At 47.1% G+C, this 20,982-nt stretch overlaps 1 protein-coding gene across 1 annotated transcript in view; it reads right to left on the bottom strand.

Moving 5' to 3' along the window:
• Positions 1 to 2,376: 2,376 nt before the first annotated feature.
• Positions 2,377 to 20,982, bottom strand: part of Sim (bHLH transcription factor single-minded) — a 78,196-nt gene continuing 59,590 nt past the window's right edge. The window contains exons 3-9 of the mRNA XM_077685578.1: positions 14,037 to 14,122; positions 13,658 to 13,747; positions 11,476 to 11,587; positions 8,915 to 9,200; positions 7,743 to 7,849; positions 5,489 to 5,636; positions 2,377 to 4,736 (exon numbers count right to left, since the gene is read on the bottom strand). Coding sequence (XP_077541704.1) covers positions 3,470 to 4,736; positions 5,489 to 5,636; positions 7,743 to 7,849; positions 8,915 to 9,200; positions 11,476 to 11,587; positions 13,658 to 13,747; positions 14,037 to 14,122 — 2,096 coding nt within the window. The 3' untranslated portion in view covers positions 2,377 to 3,469. The remainder of the gene's footprint in view (positions 4,737 to 5,488; positions 5,637 to 7,742; positions 7,850 to 8,914; positions 9,201 to 11,475; positions 11,588 to 13,657; positions 13,748 to 14,036; positions 14,123 to 20,982) is intronic.

Genomic DNA, 20,982 nt, shown 5'->3' with positions numbered 1-20,982 from the left:
GGCTTTTGCGTGGGTGGTCTCAACGTAGCATTGCTCACAGCGTCGTCATTGCTTGATATAAAAGCTCCAGGTACGTTCACAACCTTTCTTTGTGCACGCGTTGCATCATCATGGCAGCAGCAATGACGTCAGAGCAAGCTCGCAATGTGCCCAGCACGCCAAATATCCTCAGGTGCCCTAAGATATGCAGCCTTCAATTAAAACTTGACTCATTAAGTCACTCCTGCCACAGCTAGTGACACGACAAATTTGAAGCATCGGCAAATAAATAAATCACATAACATTGCAAAGTCACGACGCGGCCGCCCTTACGGGGCAGCATCATCCACGTCCATCAAATGCACTTTAAAAGTAAGGTATTGTTCGCTTTGCCCTCTCAAATTGCTGATGTTTTTTTTTCTTTTAAAGCGAAGCTTTCTATGTGTCAATGATTGCGTGTGTCGCGTCGAAAACACACTGCAGGAAAACCAACTTTCTCTCACGCTGATGATGACTGTGGGTGAAATGAAAGAAAAAAACATTCAGAGAAGCTTGCAGTCACGCGCAAGACTTGAATGGCGAAGCTGTTTTTTTTTTAAATTGCGAGAGATTGCCCACGGCATAACAATCTCTCGCAATTGTCGGGCACATATTCAAGTTTCAGTTTCATTGTTTATTTGCATAGTTGCGGTACTAGTAACCACCATCATGTGCATCGAAGAGGTCATCGCCTTCTTCGCGATGAGTGGTGCATGCAAAATCATCCTCAGTATTGTAGACTTTTACCGGCTCTTCGTCACCGACTAGAGGCAGCGGTGGCGGGATCTCCAAGTCGTCTCGAGAACGAGTGGCGCACTCGTAGCCATGTCTCCGATTATCCACGATGGCTTCTAGAAAATGTGGCGGTTGCGGTGACCTCTCCTGAGCAGGGAGTCTTTCATCTTCAGCATTAGCACTGGAGCTTTTTTTTTTTTGCTAAAGCTACTACGCGAGCCGGGGACTCGGCGGTAGCCACGAGTCACGCGCTCTTGAGTGCTCAGCATTTTCTTCGTATATTTTCCTGCAACGGCAACCTTGCTGCTAGTAACAACCGCTCCGCAGTTAACAACGCTCCCTGTGGTAAGAATCGAACCTGGGTCTCTACGTTATGAAGCCGATGCCCATCCGGTGGCGCCATTCTGGCATGGTTGAAGCAGTTTTAATTTGGACGGGGATGCATGGACGTGCAATATTAGACAGAAAAATCATGCACCCCTTCATCTAACGACGATGGTTGAACGCAAGGCTTTCTTCGTACGAAGTGAAATGGCGAAGGGCCAAAGTCAAAACCGCGGCGATCAAAAGTACAAACCGCGTGCTAGTGAAATCCCAAACCATCGGCGAGTCAAAAGCCCAAACACAGACAATTAAGGAATCCCTATCGAGAAAGCTTCGCGTTCAGCAATCTTGGTAGTTACACGCAGGGGTACATGCTCTTTCTAATTGTTTTCAATTGCATTTAATTGCAATATTTATGGTTTATTTTTGTTGAATTATTTTATTTCTCTATTTAGCTATTTTTTTACCTAAACTTCTCCGGCAGCATGTGCTCAGTTCATATTGCTGTCATGGCCTATAATATATTTAAGTTACACACTTGCCTTTTTTAAAACTAAAGGTACAGTAAAATAAACACAGATAGATGCCGCATTATGTTCTGGTAGCAGTGGTTTTACGACACTCTTTCGGTGCTAGACATGCATGTTTGAGCATAGCTATTCAGATACCTAGTCAAAGCGCAGCACACAAGCATTATTTGCGCAATGTCTTGGGTTCGTCCATATTCGCCCTATGTACGGCGTGCCGTGAGCTGGTATAGTTGGCATGGCCAGAAGATGTAGGGGAATCACCTCACAGTACAGTAGAATAAACGCTGCAACTGTCACTATGGGTCTCTGAAACACCGGTTTTCCGACAAACTGTCGTACAATCGTTTCATTGCGTGGGGCCGGAGGCACTTACTTTGTTCTTGCTGTTTATTTGTCTTCATGGGATTTTAAAACGCTCAGCTGAGCTGGGAGCAACGTATGATAAATTTGCATTGTTAGGGGGGCTACCTTTCTAAGCACAATGCAGAAATGCTTGTTGTGACATCGCCGAAATGAAACTTGGCGCTGATTTTCACTGAAATATCCGAACACCGCCGAGAAACGGAAGCACATTTTCACCATTTCAAATGGCGGGGTGGTTTGGCTGTATCATATTTGCCTGGATACCGGCACCACGAGCACACGTACACGTGCTTTGTTACAAACATTACTTTTGCACATTCGTGTTGACACCCGACTTTTGGTACGCTTCCTTTTATACACCCCAAAGCTTAGCACAGCGTGGACGGCCTCTTCGCTTCCCAACATTTTATTGGTTCTCCTAGACCCCAAGCAACTTCGTGGTAACAACAGACAGGTATCGCACGCAAGATCAGCCATTGCTGATTTTTACCTACCTGTTAAACAAACACACTTTATCATTTATGGGGTTATAACGACTTCAACGCAGGTTCTTGAAAACACAAAAGCTATAATAAACATTCTTTTTACAGTGGAATAACTGTTTCGGGGTCCTCAGTACATTTTAACCTTTATTTTTTATCACTGTGAACTGTTCCGTATGATGCTTCCCCCATCTTAATGTATTTTAACGATCGAAATCATTCAAACCACGGCTTTCCGCTTTCCCTGTCTCTAAATGTTTTCTGTAAGTCCCATTCCAAATATATGTTCAAAAACTCCTGAATAATATAGTCAATAAACAAACGCGTTGAAGTTGTTTTAAAACTCAGTTTGCCGTAACGTAATACATTTGTACGTTTACCCAGCCACACCACAGCTTTCTTGCCAGAGCGTCCCTAGCACTTGAGGTATCACCCTTCTGCAGTACGTGGCAGCGATCACACGTTGTGAGTCTCTATTTCGTCACAGGTACTTTAGTTTCCATTCCAAAGAGCACATGTGCAGTCACAACAGGAGAAAAATATAGGTAATTTAAAGAAAGGTATCTAACACACGAAGTACAGTAGCAGCGTAGGATAATCTAGTTTTCCCTTTTGTGACCCCACATCTTCCATAAAATGAGGTATCTTTCTTGGATACGGTAGGACGTTTTGTTGCGCAGGCGCTGGCACACCACACTAAAGTAGACGCCCACACAGATAAAACTGGATTTTAGCTGCAAAACAAATCCGCTGAAATAAAACTTTCTGACAATTAAAAATATTACAAAAATGAAAAAAATACTACACTAAGTCAAATACGTATGTCTTTCTCGTACAATACAAATCTATGTTCACGGAGTAAGTTTTCTTTTCCATCGAAGCCACAGCTTCTGTCTAAACCATATCTTGTTCTTATAGAACTGCCCCAGCCTGGACTATCTTGGCTGAAACCGAAGACGCTGATCTGTGCAGATACATAGTCTCTCTGGACCACCTCGCACCACTCCCTATCCTGCCTTAATGCACAAAACCATTCGACACATGATACTGCTGCGCATCCACTATGACACTGGTGTAGCCCGGTTGCTGCCTGCTTGTGGCACCCACGAATGACGTCGTAGGAGACGAGGGCGTGTCCTGCCTGTAAGCCACATGAGTCACCGGGGTACGTTCGCAAGACGGAAGCAGAAATCGCGCAGCACTGTCGTACTCCCCTGATGCAAGTCTTTGACCATATATGGCAAACACATCTACAGGTGGCTCAAGGCCTTCGTAGGCGTCGACGGATGCTTTAATGATACCACTGGGTGACGAGGATGATGAACCGTCTAAAGGTGGCCTCTGGTAACTTGTCACCGCCTGCAGGATCGCGCCAGTGGTGTGGCCGCCCGAACCGGCCTCATCGAGAGGAAGTGTCACTGGCGTAGGTGTCGCAGACTCTGACTTGTTGTTCACTGGACCAGGGGAACCGTCGGGTGCGCTCCTGCTCGAACAGGGAGATCTTCTTGTCGAAGAACAAGAATGCACCTGTGTAACCTGCGGCAGCGCTTGAAGGCCTTCCAAATCCGACTCGGACAGAGTGGAATCTGAGTGTGCGCTGTAGGGTCTGTGGTGAAACATCGAAGTATTGCCGGGGCTGGCGACCAGATCATGGGTCGAGCCACTGCTCCTAGAGCAAGACGAGGACGATGACAGAGCTGGTTCCTTGGCTGAGTAGATATCGGCGCACTGGAGTAACGAACCGAGGCGGGACGATCCGTTGACGCCTTCGTCGGCCACGTCAGGTCCCAGAGCGCTGCAGTCTCCATATCCCGAAAAGCTGTCCATGTCGGTTCTGGTCATGTAACGCTCCTCGGGCACACTGCCGTAGCTGGCAGCTGTTATCACGCCTCTTGTTTGTGGACTGCTGCATCCGGTACTGTCGACTTGAGGAAGTGCGTAGGGGCCCATCCAACGATCTTCAGCGAATGGCAACACGTACGTAGACAAGAACTCGTTCCCATAAGAGTTGGTCGTGTTCGGTTCGTAGCATGGCTGGCCAACAGCGTTGCCACCTGCGCTGCCGCCATTCGCGCACGCTTCGACTGCATCTGTGCGACAGTAGTACGGGGACCGACGACACTTGCCCTTGGTCGATTTACCCTTGCCTCCCAATGGCTTGCTTGAAGAAGACGCTGTTGACGAAGGGATGGCGTCTGTGCCAGAATAACTGCTGCTGCTACAAGGCGACGGCTTTGTTCTCGTCTGGTGTGTCTGCAACTGGATGTCCTGGGCCTGTGGCTCGCTACACGAAAGAAACAAACGAGGCATTACAATCATTGCGCTGTTTTGGTAAGGGGCTAAACAAACAAACTTTCTGCTCTGATGTCCTTCGTGCGTAAAAGGGTAATACCTCGCAACCTACAATTAATGGCCACCCAAATAATGTCAATTATGCTTATTCATGGTTTTGATATTGCGGCCGCACGTTAAGGCTATTTTTTGTTTTACGAGTTCACCTTTTGAGTTACTTTATATTTTAGTTCGTACAGTAAGATCGCCCTGTAATTGCGAAAAAGCCATCGACATGGCAAAAATGAAGTAGTAATATGTCCTTAAGCTCAGTCCGAAAACATGTTACACAGAAAAACTAGTAAAAATTATGATTTCGCGTCGCTACGTAATTTGTGTATTAACTGACCAAGAGTTTCCGCTGTGGTCAAAAAAGATGCAAAAAGTGCTACAAATAGCCTCGCCCCTTCGTTTTCAATATTACAAATTGAGAACGGGTTAATGTCTAATCGAACACCTTTTTCTTTGTACCTTTTGTCGCAATGACATCATTTTACTTGCCCGGTATTTAGTAAACAAGCTTCCCCTAACAAAGATGTGTAGGCAAGTGCATCGCCTGCCAACACAACGAAACCGATTACTTTTTCTCTGCCCCAATTTTATATCAACGTGATATCAAATGACTGTGGTTTAAGTAGAGGCTTTGCACGGCTAACGAACTCCTGCAAGTAGGATGTGAGAGCTTGGAGAGAAGCATAACCTTACCTAAGCACGTAATTCACGCTGACGATGCAATGGGGTCTGGAAGAGCGGCTGTTGTGCACGATGGTTGCGTAGCTCTGCATCCACACCCAGCCGCCTTCTTTGGAGAGAAAGCGGTAATACTTGGTCGTCACCTGGCCCTTGAGCAGCACTGCGTAAACGTGTTGCACAGACGTTTCGGTACCATTGGCACTACCGAGCTTGTGCACTGCCCCTGGTTTGACTCGAACTACACAAGACAGCAAAGTTTCGCAAGCCCCAGGTTACTGAGCGTAATTGCTATCACTTCGCATATTGTGCGGGGCTTGCCGAATGGTTTTTCTATTGACATGACAACCGTACGTGCTGGAGTCAATTAGTCGAGCTCCACGACGGTCATGTCTCATCCACGCCGTACTCGCTCCAAACCATGTCGCCATAAAGACGTCAATTTAAACACTCTTTCCATCTGGTTTCCCGTGGTTTAACATTACCGATCACCGAAACAATGATTTATGAAACTTGAATGAAACCAGGCGCAAACGTAACAGGACGCAGAAAGGAGTACACAGGACCAGCGCTTGTCCTGTGTACTCCTTTCTGCGTCCTGTTACATTTGCGCCTGGTTTCATTCAAGATGCATTTCCAACTCGCCCAGCTTGCAACTCTTCTGCGATTTATGAAAATCACGCAAACTACTCACCCCCCCCCCCCTCAGGGATGAAAACACAGTTCTCAAATTTTGGCTCGAATATATAATTTTCAACTAATATATACTACAAAGAAATATGTCACTCCAATCACGTGCCACCGGGAAAACCGCAATAATAGCTAACAATATTTCGCTCATGCTCGGCCGAGCTTGAAGATAGTAGAGTAGAATAATTTATTAAATGAGATGGCACCAGGCCTAGTTGGAAAGGGAAGGCCGGGAGCGGTGAAGTGTGGGTCACAATGGAAGCCTCCCAGCCGAAACTAAGTATTGATATAAGTGTCTCTATATCGTCTGTTCGTAGTCGTATCTAGTGTTAGTAGGACACTACTGACACGCGCCGATGATTGGAGAGGACCGACTTACGACACGTGTTTTCTGCTTTGTGACAAAAATTAAATGAAGGATCAGCACATTTTTTTCTCTTCGCATTTCATGAATCTCCTCGATATTCCTGACGGAGAGGACTTTAATTGGCTCTACATTTATATTTATAAAACCAATTTTAGCGGTTCCTAACAAATATATTCCGGTTTTTAACTACACGTAACTTCTGAGCTTGTTCGCAATTCATGCCCACAGAAAATGGAGCGCCTTTCAGCGGGAATCGACGCCACGCTCGTTGGAGCGCGGTTCACAAAGAAACTATACACAAAATTTCTTTCTGGTATGTGTTCGCAGGCTGCGCTGCACAATGACGTCACCGATACGTAAATGTAACATTGCTATTGTGGCCATACATCCACCCCAGCCTCTTTTCTGACTATTCGTGATGTTAGGGGCCACTTATGTATTACTGTTAGTGATTTGTTTCTCTTCGTACATTAGAAATCACATCCCTAATTACGCAGACCGAACACCGCGGAGTCTCATTCGCCGACTGTTAGCTGTGCACGTCAATTTGTTGGTTGCATCTTTACAGACTGCTGTGTTGCCACTTTAATTTGGAGCGCAAATTCAACATGTGAGAGTATTGAACGTCTGTGTCAATTTCAGAACAAAATAAATTAAAATATCAACGAGTATTGAGGAATATGGCACATACCTAGATCACCTGCGCTGATTTTCGGGTAAAATTGTTTAGACAGCAATAAAAGTTGCGATTTCACATTGTAGTCGAGAGTAAAAGGGCCTAAAATAAGCTGAACATGGCTTTTCTAGGTGTTGTAGGAATGAAACACGGCAAAACCCTACGCAATAACCACTATAGTTCGAGCGAGAAACGTCGTCGAATGCAAGACCACAGAATTTTCTACTATTTCTAATCCTTCCTTCAAGCTCTTGGATGACTTATTGGAGGACTCATATTTATTAGTTTCTGTCCCTCAAACGTTTTTTCTGCCATTCTAGTATGTCTTTAACTCACAAATGAAAAAGACACCTTTCGGGCTTCTGTCTTCTGGTTTTTTGCATTAAAATTTGCCCTTTATAAATTGCCACGTTGCTTGCGCATTAGTGAGAAAACACGAGCATGAATGTTTGCAGCTTAAATGCTCTTGTCACTGGCGGTTCTTTAGACTTGAAGGGGATGCTGTGGAACAGGTGCAAAACAAATGAAGTTCTTACATGTGTGATGAGAGTAGCGCATGTGCAAACAGTCGTAGCCATGGATGTAGTGGTACAGGGTCTTCTCGATTAGGTCCTGTGGCTCGTAACCCGTCAGGGGCGCCACCCTGCACGCGGACACAGTTGGGCACATGCGCGATAATTTGATCGCTACAGCAATTCCAAAAAACAAAATAAAGATGTCTTCAATCGGGTTGCGCGCGATGTTCAAAAGCATTATGCTGGTTTTGCCCCGTGTTCAAAAACCGAGAACCTAACGGCTCACGCCGTTAGGTTTTCGGTATTAGGTAAACTTTATTCATTTCCCAGCTCTATGGACCAATGAATATAACACATTTCCAGTTATTAAAATTGTCGAAATTGGTTCAGCGTAGAGTTGTACACAATTAAAATTGATTGATTGTGGGGTTTAACGCGCCGACGCAACGCAGGCGATGAGGCGCGCCGTAGTGGAGGGCTCCGGATTAATTTTGACCACCTGGGGATCTTTATCGTGCGCCGAAATCTCGTACACAGGGGCGTTTTTGCTTTTCGCCTCCATCAGAAAAGCGGCCGCCGCGGCCGGGAATCGAACCCGCGACCTCGTGCTCAGCACAATTAGAAATTCCCGCGTTCAGTGAATACATCGGTTCCTACACAAGGCGTGTGGTTATAGACAACGGCCGGAAGTGATGTTTTATTAGAACTGTCTCGAAACATTGTACGACGATGACGTGCTTAAACCCCTGCATACCCGTGGGAAGTTTTATCTCACAAGCCGCTGTGGATAAATATCAGTAACAAGCTTTGAAACAAATAGCATGGAAACCTATGGGAGGCGTGGGGTTACAGAAAACGTCGCGTGCTGTACCAACATGTGGCGCGCGAGCTATTCGATGGAGGGAAAATAGAATTGAATAGAAGAAAGATCTTCGGCAATAATCATGTCAGTTGCCAGAGCCGAGGGGAAAAGCTTGAGGGGTGAGAGGGGGACGAAAGATAATTTGTTGAATATGACGAATAATGGGCTCCAACTGGAGGCGTGTGGTTACAGAAAACGCCGCGTGCTGTCTCAACCGATTGGATTGAAGAACCCTTGAAGAGCCCTTTTTCCAGCTGGTCTGCAAACATGGAGTATATAGCACGTGCGCACGTGCCATCATCGCTATAGTATATGAGGTCGAGACACGTACCTGGCATCGAGGAAGATGAGCTTGAGGTCGAGGGAGGCGCGGAACATGAACATGTTTGCGTACATCTTGATCTCGGTGATGGCGGACGGGGGCAGCGAGTGTCCGACGGCCACCAGGCCCAGGTTCTGGTAACAGCCGTCGTAGGGTGCCGCGTCCATGGAGTAGTGGCGCACCTTGACGTAGCCGCTGCAGTGGATCACCTTGTAGCCGCCGGCCGTCAGGCCCGCGTTGCGCTTGGCCAGCACGCACTTCATGCGCACGAAGAAGGACCGGTCCACCTCCAGCTCTGCAACGCGGTGCGGATACAGTGGGATTCGAAGTTCCCGTAAGGATGTGGCAGTTGCCTTGCTTCATTCAAGGACACTCTCAAAAATTAAACACATACCACGTTGAATTCGGCGCAGAATGTTACTCATAAACATTGATGGCACCTGAGGAGTAGCCACCGAAATGGCTACCCGCTTCGTGTGGCATTCAATCTTTTGTATATGTAGCACAGGTGATTAAGTTCACAATCACGTACGTACTCAACTGGCTGCCGAGCTACAAGGCAGCATAGCAACTGTTTTTTTTTTCTCTTTTTATGGCTCTTTTGCAGAACACTTCGATCTTTATATGTAAAGATATATATTGATGTATGAGTAAATAGATTTATTAAACCAAACTGCCCGCAGGACTTATTCATGGCGTCGCAAAACGAGGAGGGCGTACGTGGAGAGAGAAGATTGGCTACGGGAGAGACTTTTTTTTTATTTTCCCGCCATGGTGCGGTGACACTTATTCGCCTTCTGATATATATTAGTCCTAACAAACCATGTTTATACACATTGCCAGTCCTTGCTTTCTTTGTGAAAGCCACGATAGCTGTCCCAAGGCGCGTCTAAAGGTTTAGACCAGCCACATAGCCAGCAAACACTTGTTTCGCAGTTATTGCTTTCTTCCTGGTATCACGGAACTTCAGAAATAGTCTTATTAGTTCTATAAGTAGGCGTTCAAACAGCAAGTCTTTGAACGGTTCATATACCACGTCCGCAAAAAAAAAAGCAAGCAATCAGGCGTGTCAACGTGAAAGACAGAATTAAATTCAAAGCGCAATCAATTAAAACAGAAGAATTTAAGAAAATTTAGATCTCATAAAAATAACTGAATGAAGAATAGATTTCGGGAAATGTTTCTCGTCCACAAACAAGGTTTAATAAGCGTTGCTAGGGGTAGCAGTGTCCCTGGCGTTGCATTTTCAAGATGCACGGCAAGTTAACCTGTGCTGTTAAAGATTCCTGGAGCAATCCCTCCGATCCATATACTTCGCCAGCTTTTCAAAAACTGTAACTTGGCCCAAGATAGTCGCTAACCACCGTATACCACCTGAAGCGCCATCTAGTGGGCATTTGCAGTGCACCTTTTGTTCTGATGACTCTGTTTTTAGCGTATACTTCACATCTGTTGGTGGTGCGTTGACGTTACTTTTTACCCCCCTATTCCCACTATCTGCGCATGAAGGCACATAAAGAAAAGTACAGTAATCCCTCGTTATAATGAAATCGCTTTACCCGAAATATCGCTTTATTCGAAATTTATTCTGGTCCCAACCCAAACGCATGCATTTTAGGCCGCATTACTCAAAGTTCACGAAGAGCTTGACCCGCTTAGAGCGAAGTGTCGAGCGGAGGCGTCGCCGAGCGGCGGCTACCCAGCGGCGACTCAGGCTGCCAACATGGCGAGTCATCAGAAACTGATCTTTCCTCGACGATTTTCTTGTTTCGGTCATGCTCGATTCGCGCCATCCGTCTTTAGACAAACGGTCCGAATGTATGGTAGGGTCGTTGAATTTTGTTTCTAGGCATTGGTCAATACCGTGGACGCGACGGTACGCGAACACTGACACTCGAAGCGTAGAATAAGCAGTGTCGTCGACAGCGCAGCTCCGAAAGACTCTTGTTTTGCAAACTGCGCGGCTGCATCCTTCGCGAAAGAAATTGCCCAGTGATCATGCAAAACCCTAGTGCAAAACCGGTCAGTTTTCATGATTGCGCTGTGTGCCCACAACGAGCAATTAATCATTGTTTTTGAGCTCAACCAAAACAGCCTCGGACTCGAGCCGCGGAATGTGCGACGCTTTCCAGCGCGAAATTCTCGTAGCATTCAGGTACACCCGTACCAACCCCCCCCCCCCCCCTCCGCCCCCCTTCTATAAAAGTGGCCACTGCCTTCTCCTCCTCATTCGCTCTGCCGTCTGAGAGGCGTTAGGACGCCAGTAACAGTTTGGTCAAAATGAAGAAGGCGTTGCTCGCGCCCTGCAAGAACATTAACGAACCAAAGCTCACCGCCTTTTTTGTGCCTGAATAAAGTTCTTCTCCACTGAATACATTGTGCTTTGATTCCTCGTAGTTGTGGCGCAAATAAAGTTTAACTACATCAGACTCTCTCGAATTGTCGCTTATATCGAAATACCGCTTATAACAATTTTTTTGCCATCCCGCTGACTTCGTTATAACGAGGGATTTTTGTATACGTAATCGATAGCAACTGAAACAGACCAAGTGGGGCAACGGGGAACGCACCCTGCGCGCTGTGTGGGTGCGGCAGGGCGCTCTGCATGGTGAGCACGGCCGTCATCTCGTCGTGGTCGGCCGGGTGGATGTACTCGTAGATGCTGTTGCCTGTCAGCTCCACCTGAACACGGTGCACATCGTAACAGGGTAGTGAAGAAAAATATATAATTGCCACCAACGGTTTAACGTATACGTTATAAACGACGGATAAGGCTTAGCGATTTATTCTTGCAAGCTGAGGAAGCGGAAGTTCGGACTGTAAGCGCTGGAATAAACATGAAAATTCGGTGACTTTTCCCGTAAAAATTGCAATTTCACGCAGGTATCGTCAATTTATTTCTTCTGTGACCTCCCTTTTGTTGCCGTGGTTCATCACTGTCGTGGTCTTCGTTTTTCCTCTTCTAGCTGTCGATGGTTCGCGTTGTCGACCATCATGGCGGCAGGACATTTGTGATATAACCGTCACGGCGTTTCATGTACAGTAGATAATATATTAGCTTTTTATCAAAACACAAATATTCGTCTTTGACGGGTTTAGTGGGGTAGAAGGGGAATTCCGCAGACTATGAGAGGATCATCAACCATTGTCTGCGGAACGAGCCAATGTATTATGGCGACAGCCTGCACATCTCCTGGCGTGTAACTCCGCCGTACAGCGCGAGAGAGCACTCACAAAGGCTCACCTGTTGTATTCGCGGTGCTTTATTATAGCATACAAGTTTCGCTCAAACTGGTCCATTGGGAGTCATTTCAATGCAGCAACAGCTATTTCATTCGGTTGGTGACCAGTGGCCATGCGGTTAAGGCGGCATACGGGACCTCTTGTGGATAGAACCATTTCCTTAGGCACGGGCCATTTCAATGACAGCTCCGAATATAAGTTTATTATCAAAAGTGAAATTTCAGTAATCTTCTCGATTTTTAAAACAAAAGGGAATTATTTCGCTGGGACTAAATCTGTCAATTTTTCCGAAGAAAGAATAATTTCACCCCCAATACTCGATTACAACATATATGCCTCTAGATTTATATGTGCTACTAAACCGAACACGCATCACGCTTTCAGAATGTAGCAAGGTACAGATGGCGCTGTTTGGTAAATAACTAAGGGCTTGTGCTGCTGAGCACGAGGACGCGGGTTCAATTTGCGGCCACGGCGGCCGCTTTTCTGATGGAGGCGAAAAGCAAATACGCCCGTGTGTACGGCATTTCGGTGCACGATAAAGATCCCCAGGTGATCCACATTAATCCGGAGACCTCCACTGCGGCGCGCCTCATCGCATGCGTTGCATCGGTGCGTTAAACCCTACAATCAGATTCAGACTAACGGCTTCCCACTTTACAACCATCCGAACTGGCTACAACAGCCAAATACCGCCCTATATGTAACGATGCGCCGTGCCCTGAACATGGCACGTAAAATCTGTCCCTGAGACACCTTTTGTGCCTTAGAGGGTTTCGGTATACGCACGCCTACATTTTACGTGCTCAAACAACTGCTTTGCGATGAGGTTATTCCCTGGCACGACCCGCCGCGGTGCATTAATGGCTATGGCGTAGTGCTGCTAAGTCCAAGGACGCGGGCTCGATCCCAGCCGCGAAGGCTGCCTTTATGATGGAGGCGAAAAGCGAAAACGCCTGTGTTTCGAGATTTCAGCGCAGGTTAAACATCCCTCGGAGCCCTGCAGTACGGCGCGCCTCATAGCTCCGGTGTGGTTTCGGCACACTAAACCACACAACCAATCAAATCCCTGACGTGGCAATACAAAGGAAAGAAAGATCCCAGCAACATCATCACAAACAAACAAAAGGAACAATGGCGCCATCGAAGGTTCGATGCGGAAATTACTTTTTAATTGTAGTTCATGACAGCTTGTGCAGTTTCGCGGGCTCAAGTAAATGTAATCTTTTCGGGGGAAAAATAAAAAAAATAACTGTGCCTAAATCCACGCGACAGGCCGAAATGGGTACAGACATCCCGACCGATTCTCATTCTCATCATGAGCATATTTTGCCGATCATTATTATTACGGTGATGATGTGTCGTAATGAACTCACGAGAGAACGAATGGATATTTTTTCTCGTAAGAAGGCATAAACTGTAGGCTTTGATCAATCTATGTGCTACGTAAGCTCCCAAGACGACGGCTAAAAATCTGTTGCAAGCCCACGTCGTCACAATGAAGCTCACCTGAGAGAGTCCCAGATGAACGGATGCCGTCTCGGAGATGTACATGATCTTCCCGTCGGGTGCCACCACGAACACGAAGCCGTCCAGCGTCTGCTGCGACACCGCAACCAGCCAGGAATATAAAAGCTGGCACAGCCGAAGTCAACGCAGCCCGTATACTCGCATGTTCACTCTGCTTCATCACACGCGTTTACACGTTTCAGTTTTCAGCGGCCGTGGCCTAGGTCTTTACGTCAACTGATGAAACGTCATCTTAAAAAGACAAACACCTCTTCATATATCTGCATTTTCAAAGGTTGGTGTCTTATTTGAGGTTGCCTTGCGGGAGCTGTGTATACGTTAGATTTAGCAGGCTAACGCTGCTCAAGGCATTACAGACCTGAAGAAGGTGAGATCCCAGCTCCTTGATCGCTCCGTCCCGGCTCGTAATGACAGGTGGACAAGACCCCCAGCTGTCACCAAGGCCTGCGTGCAGTTTGAAAAGACGCTGCATTGTTGACCTTCACGTATGTGTCAGCCTGTTGACTCCGGGTCTTAGACACACTTCGGGTATATCCTTGTGCTGGCGAGAACAGAGACGTTAGCTGTGAACAGTAGCTATGAGAACTGCTTTTGGTTGACAGGAGAAAACCATTTGGAATATGTTTTTGCATTAACCTGCGGGAATTGTTAAAATTCACTTCGTTCCTCTGAGGCATCATATGTGCTGGATGGTAATTATACTTTGAACTGCAGTGCACATCTCCTCACTAACATCATTAATGCTACAAACATACTCCACGACATTTTAAACTCATAAACTTGCCTTGAAATCTTCGCAAAATTATTCTCGACGATGTGCAGCAACACGCTCTTTTTATTATGTATAAAGTTTGCAAAGCAATCCATTGCAGCTTTAAAATTGATCACCTCGTCCCCTAGACCCTTGCAAAAGCCACCTCCCTTTGCGACATAATTGAAGCGCTAACCAATGGACGGACACAAGAAAGACGACAGGGCAGGCGCTAGCAACTGGCTTTATTCCCATGACGTGCAACAAAATATATAGGAAAAGAAAGAAGAAAGATGCACATATCTGTATGCAGAACTTCACGGGACCACTTATGGGGCTACGGGCGGGCGGCGTCAAACCATCTCATTTTACAGTCTCAGAGAGATCACCTCCTCTTTTTATTATGTGATAAGCCTCCAAAAGTTCACGGTATGTTTCGTCCCGGCTTCCAAGAAGAATCCTAGAAGGGAGGATATGAAAGTGCACATCAAAGCAAGCCGAAGTGGTACCGTATGTAGAAATCTTCACGTATCCTAAAAAATTTGACAATCGGCGTGGTAAGTAAGTGAAGGATGCAACTCGCCAGGTGATGTGCTGTCCCGTGCTCAGGTGTAATGATCAGTAGTAAAAAAACCGTCAACCCTAAGAGGCGACCTAACATCCACATACTATAATTTTCCTATATATTTAAAATGGTAATAAACGGAAACCACCACGTGAGCAGCCGCTGGTTACCCGGCTTTGAAAAGCAAATGGCTTATAATATCGACATGGCTAACCAATCCTGCGTTATAGTGCTAGCTACCCTTCATGCTATGGATTCTAGATATCACTTCCTTGCAGTTATAGGTGCTTGTGCTTGTGTATCCAAACATTGTTCTTCATCCGTGTTGACGGCCCCTTACGTATCTTCCGAATTTTTCAGCCTTCTCACTTTCTACATGTTTTTGTAGCCCACAACTACTGCACGCTCATACCCCATTGCTGTAGGTCCGTCCATCAAATCAAAGCCCAATTTTAATCAGAAGTAAGTACAACTCTCGGATTGCATTCAATTCAACAACACTTAACGGAGCACACGATGGAGCGGTACAGTAGTTTAAGCTCCACGAGTATTTTATAAAAAAAAAAACTCTCAGCGTAGAGAAAAACCTCTTGTTCGAGACCGATGTTTGGTTTAAATCTATCCCATGCCAACCCTCCCTGTTTGATAAACGCCCGTCATTTATAATCATACTTTACGCGCACCCGATGAAACCGAGTGGGTCCCGTCCGAACACAAACTCTCAAACGGTGCACGAGAACTAGGAAAGGAGGCGCAGGATGAAACCGGAGAAGGGGATCGCGATTCGCGCCGAGACGAGGAACGTGCTCTCGCATGTAATGTGTCCTCCACAAGCTGAGTATCTCGCAACCGGCAAAGCTGATAAGAAAAAAAATGGAATCAAGGAACACGGGCAGTGTAAACGGCTTCCCTCGCTTTCACCATTGTGCTCCGAATGTCAGCTGAACGCCACCTAGATCAGAACGACTGAAAACTTGTACACCCGAGCAGCTCTCTACTAGCGAACCAATTTACCAAGCATGAAGTATCGAACCAAAGTCTCGAATCCATATGCGCGAATTTGCGGGATGGGTTCCGGTGAGGGTGCGCCGCTTCGTAATTAAATCCCCAGGTCTTAACGTTAGCGCGGAGGCGGCGCTAAAGCTCCGGTTATTCGCCCCCAGGCCCACGAAGACAATCTGCTCTGGGATTAGGTAAATGACCCATTAGCGATGCCGTCGCATTACTTTAAGCAGTCTGCTGGCTGGGGTGTTGGATAAGAGGCTAGGTAGGACTGGACTACCTAGTTTAGCGGAAGGTGATCGTCGAGAAGCATTGATCGCGATCATAATCCTTCCTCGGGAAAAGCAGGAGGGCATCCGCCGTGAACCAGAGCGGCTGCCTCCTTCTTGCGAGCGAACAAATAATCCCCTGGCGTTTTAACAAGTGGTTCAGGATTAACACCGCCCAAATGCACTAAGTGCGCTAGGAGGGACGTGACGAAACAGCAGTTATGAAAGGGCAAAGGTCGATGTTTCTTGTTGAATGAAAGCGGAAACAAAATGTAAATACTGCAGCACGGAATAACGCAAGCTTCATACGTGGGATGCCGTACCATTTTTCCCCGTTGTTCTTAGAAAAGGGGCTCTCTATTCGCTCCTAGTTTGGCGGGATAGCATGCGAAATGAATTAAAAGATGCTTAGGTGAATATCACCTCATGAAGGTGTGAATATGGCTCACAATGTTTTCCTAGCACGATGATACGTGCAGCCAGGTTTAAGAGCTGAATGCGTCCACAGGATGGGAGCGCACTGATGTGGTCGAACAGCATTTTCGGTCGGGCAGTATGTTCTGCGATGTATATAGTTTTTTGCGGCTCTGTGCTGCTACTTTCTCGGTGTTCCAATGGCTATTCCGTCCGTGTCTCAAACGTGAATACCTGGACAGGTACAAACGAAGGAAAAAAAACGGCTACAGAAATACGTTTTTCATGCGGTAATGGTAAATCCAGGGCAGTATAATATATATAATTCCGGAGGTATTCCACTCTAAAATCTCCTGCATAATGGATTTCTTTGCTGGCTAGTCACAACAGTGTTGAGAGTGTTATTTAAGCGAGCCTTTTAAGTCTGAATACGTTTAGGGGCATGCGCGTAAGGAGTATTGAATTTTAATGATTTTGAAGTAGAGCTTAGCACTCCCGGTATTTCTTAATTCCTTTTTGCTGCCTTCCTTTGCTCCCTTACTTGAGCAGCAGTATACTCACGTGAACGGCCACGTAGCGCTACTCTGAGGTTGCGGTTGTCGACGATGTTGATGGTTTAGACTCCAGAATGGTTCGGTACGTACAGCGTACTGACGGGCAGAGCTGCCTGGCTCAGTGGGGGCTGTTTCCTATAACGTAATTCGATGCACGTACTATGGAACGTGTGGCCTTCCCAGCCGTTGGATAGCAGCACGCGATTATTTGTCCTGCAACGCCTAAGCACTCCTCAAAAGTTGTGGACTTAACTAATGCCTTTAGTTGGTTCGTCGGATTAACGTGAGGTCGGAGGGTGCGGGGGGGACGCATTCCGGACGCCGTGGGCTCAACTCCCATTCAGTCCGTAATTCTCCTAATGTTTTTTTTTTCGACTTATTCATTTTCTTTTACTCTCTTTACCACATCGGTCATTTTAGGTGTGTTCCTCTGCTGCAGACGCCCTAGCGGGACGGAGTCTTTTCTGTATTCAATACGCCGTTTAATGATTTCGCATTAAAACAGCGAGCCCCACGTGTCTCCACAGCGCGCCAGAGGAAGACGTCAGTCGGCCTTGTTTTTACAAGAGCTCTCGAAGTGTATTTTGGCGTATTGTGTCATCGAAGAAGCTAAACTTCGGGTGTAGCACCACTGGCTGCGTGTGCTAAGCGTGGATTATCTGGCAAGTAGGCCAACAAGACCTTAGCTCAGGAGGCGAACAATGGAGCGAGGAGACCAAAAAACCATGAAATCCGTGTTTCTCCAGGGGTGTCTTTGTCTCTCGATTCACACACACACAAACCAGATGTAGCAGTGTCTTAATACATTAAAAGTATTGAATGAAGCCAAAATGCTTTCGCATTCAATCCCCCTAGCCATCCCCGCAGAATTTTCTCTGCTATGGGATGTCCCACGTGGAACGCTCGCCCTCCTTTCGGTGGAAGACAGAGCATTTCCTTTTCAATGCATCCTCCGAAATTGTCTCATTTTACATCACAGCATACCCAGTGAAGGAATAATCACTAAATCCAAATAATTACCAATTGCACTTGGCAAAAGTCAAGTACTGCAGTTCTTGCACTTTTTACTTTGGTGTAGAGGTTTTTAATGAGACCAATAATGAAACATATTTGGTGATGACACTGGCATGCTGATACTATTGCAGGGACTACTGAGGAAAGGGGTACCGCCCTTTTCATACCAAATTTTTTTTTATGGGTGACGCTGAGATTGCACAAAATGAGCGGAATTTATCGAACATCTCTTCAGCAGTTTTCTATTAAAGGGGTCCTGAAATACCTTCCGGCGATGCATGGATGTACATGTAACTAAATAAAGCAATGTATTAGCAATCTCCTCCCGCAAGAATTTTGTTAAAGCGATGAGTATTAGCTGAGAAATCGTAAATCAAAAACCGCGCATTATCGTCGCGCCGCATTTCCTCCTCCTTTCAACTTTTTCTTCGCTGTTGGCGGCGCGCCAGCCTTCTTTCCCATAAAGCTGCGCTCCTCAGCGGTGACGTACTTCCGCTATCCGTCTGCTACGGGGAGCTCTTTTGTCTTTTTCATCTTTGTTGACACCATGGATCCCGCACTCCGCTCAAGGCTGTAAAAGCGAACGAAAGACCTGGCCACGTGTGTGCGGCCTGGCCTTGCCCTTTCGCGGTGTATGTTGCTGCGGTTGCTATCGGCGGCACGTGACTATTTATCGGCGGCGAACTCGCAGCCGCACAGGGAGGATCGTGCGCTCATTGCCTTTGATGCACCGCGCACTGTTTATCCAAAACGCGTCGTCTTAGATGTGGCCCCGATGGTGCCGGGTCTTATTTTGCGGCGGTGGTAATTCCTACCGGTGGCATGTGAAAAAGACATTTCAAACCGATACAGAACCCGTGCACAAAACGCGCCGGTTAGGATCGCTATATCAGTGGCGATGAACGGGAAGGCGCAGAGCAAACCAGCGCCGAACTCGAGCAGCGTGCAACCGTGTTCTGACAAGCTGCACCCTTATCTTGTGAACGGTAGTAGTAGAGAGTTTTATAATAACGTAACCAGCCGTACGTAAACAGTTAGCGAGCGCTTTTTTTGTCGCACTGCGCATGCGCCGTTCGTTCAGGCGCTTCTGCGTTTAGCAGACCGAAGAATAGCGGAGGCTATTTCAGCAAAATAGCGTGCGTACGTGAGGCCGCTTGCGTTTCCAACATGGCAGCAAGTAGCGCGACAACCATTCACGGTTGCGCTCTTCTGTGGACAGTAATTTGCTTCCGATGAACCAAGTTCTTTGCCCCTGTGTTCTTAAATACGCCGAGTGGTTAGCACGTCGGCCTCACGCATATCTGTATCGTCGTAACATCGCTGAATGTCCGAACGAAGCGTACAGCTAAGCCAAGCCAGCGACCGAAGCTGTGTGTGTGAGTGTTCGTGTCAATGCCAAACGCATCAGCGCCAACCGGTCAACCAAGCACTCTTCTTCTACTCTGGCCACTCTCCTCCAATCGGTAGCCTTCCCAGCGCTTCAATCATGTGACCAGTTCAGCTTGGGGCGACGCGTGGTGGAGAGCGGCAACGTTGGCAAAACATCATGCAAAACATGCTCCGCCGCGGCTCTGAGCTTTCTAGCGCTGGCGCAAGCGCCATTTATTTGACAATCTCAAACATTGTTTGCCTTGGCAACAAGGCGCAAACCGCCCTCGAAGTCAGTTACGGTTGCGTGATCCCGGTTCAGCTCGGGGCCCCACCTCGCGACATGTGGGCACTGCAGGCGTACCACTCACTTCCATTTGGAAGTGCGCGATGCGTTTGGCATTGTAAAAATACAGGACGCGATGGTGTGTGTGTTGTGGACGCGTTTGTTTCGCGATGAAATGCGGCGTCTGCGGGTGGATAGTGGTTCCCATGGTCTGTATTATCTTTCTCGGGCGGCGTACGACTCCACCTTGCATGGGGTATGTTCAGTGTGCGTGGTTAAAAGCCTTCTCGGCTTGCGCGCCAGTGTGACTTGCTGTTCGTCCCCGCAAACCGCGCGCGAGGCGAGTGCCGAATTTGCGACGCGCAGGAGGAGGCTACAGGTCGTCTGTCAATCGCAGTTCAGACTTGCAACGCATGTTGTGACGTTGTGTTCGTTCGAAACGCATCTCTGGATTGTTTTGAAGTTCAATAAGATGTATGCGCCAAACCCGGGCATTCGGCTCAGGGCGTTCTCTGCGATTGCACGAAATAAGTGCCACGGGGCTTCAACGCTTTCTTCATGGAACGTACTCAGTTAAGAGAATATCCATGTCGTGTTATGGCCGTGTTGCATTCAATACAAACGGTTAATCGCTTGTTTACACTTGTTTGGATAGTAGTAAAATGTCCAAGCACTCCGGCACTCCGGTGGCAGATAAGCCGGCGAGCCGACGCTGAGCAGACGACACATCTCTTTGCCGGAAGTGCGTGAAAAATCCGCCCGATAGCAGGATGTCTAGCTCATGACGAACATCTGGGAATCGATGATGTAGACATGTGAAGATGGCGGCGTCCAAAAACACGCAGGGAAGGGTGAGAAAAGGGTGACAAACTTTGCAACAAAAGTGTGAGCTTTCCGCTGCGCGTAAAAGAGTAATACTTGGCACAGATGACGTTGACGACCCAATCTGACGATTGCGCTAAAGCATTTAGTCTGCTCAAAACGCCTTTCAGGGCCCCTTTAATCGTTAGCTGCAGCGACATATCTTCTAAACACCTCCGCCAGGCTGTTTTTCTTTCTGCATACCAGTGCAAAATTCCGC

The sequence above is a fragment of the Haemaphysalis longicornis genome, unplaced genomic scaffold, assembly GCF_048455015.1.
Source record: "Haemaphysalis longicornis isolate Haplotype H1 unplaced genomic scaffold, Haemaphysalis longicornis Haplotype H1 scaffold_9, whole genome shotgun sequence".
NCBI classification, from domain to species: Eukaryota; Metazoa; Arthropoda; class Arachnida; order Ixodida; family Ixodidae; genus Haemaphysalis; species Haemaphysalis longicornis.
Note: the sequence above shows the minus strand (reverse complement) of the source record. Positions and strands in the feature narration are given on the sequence as shown.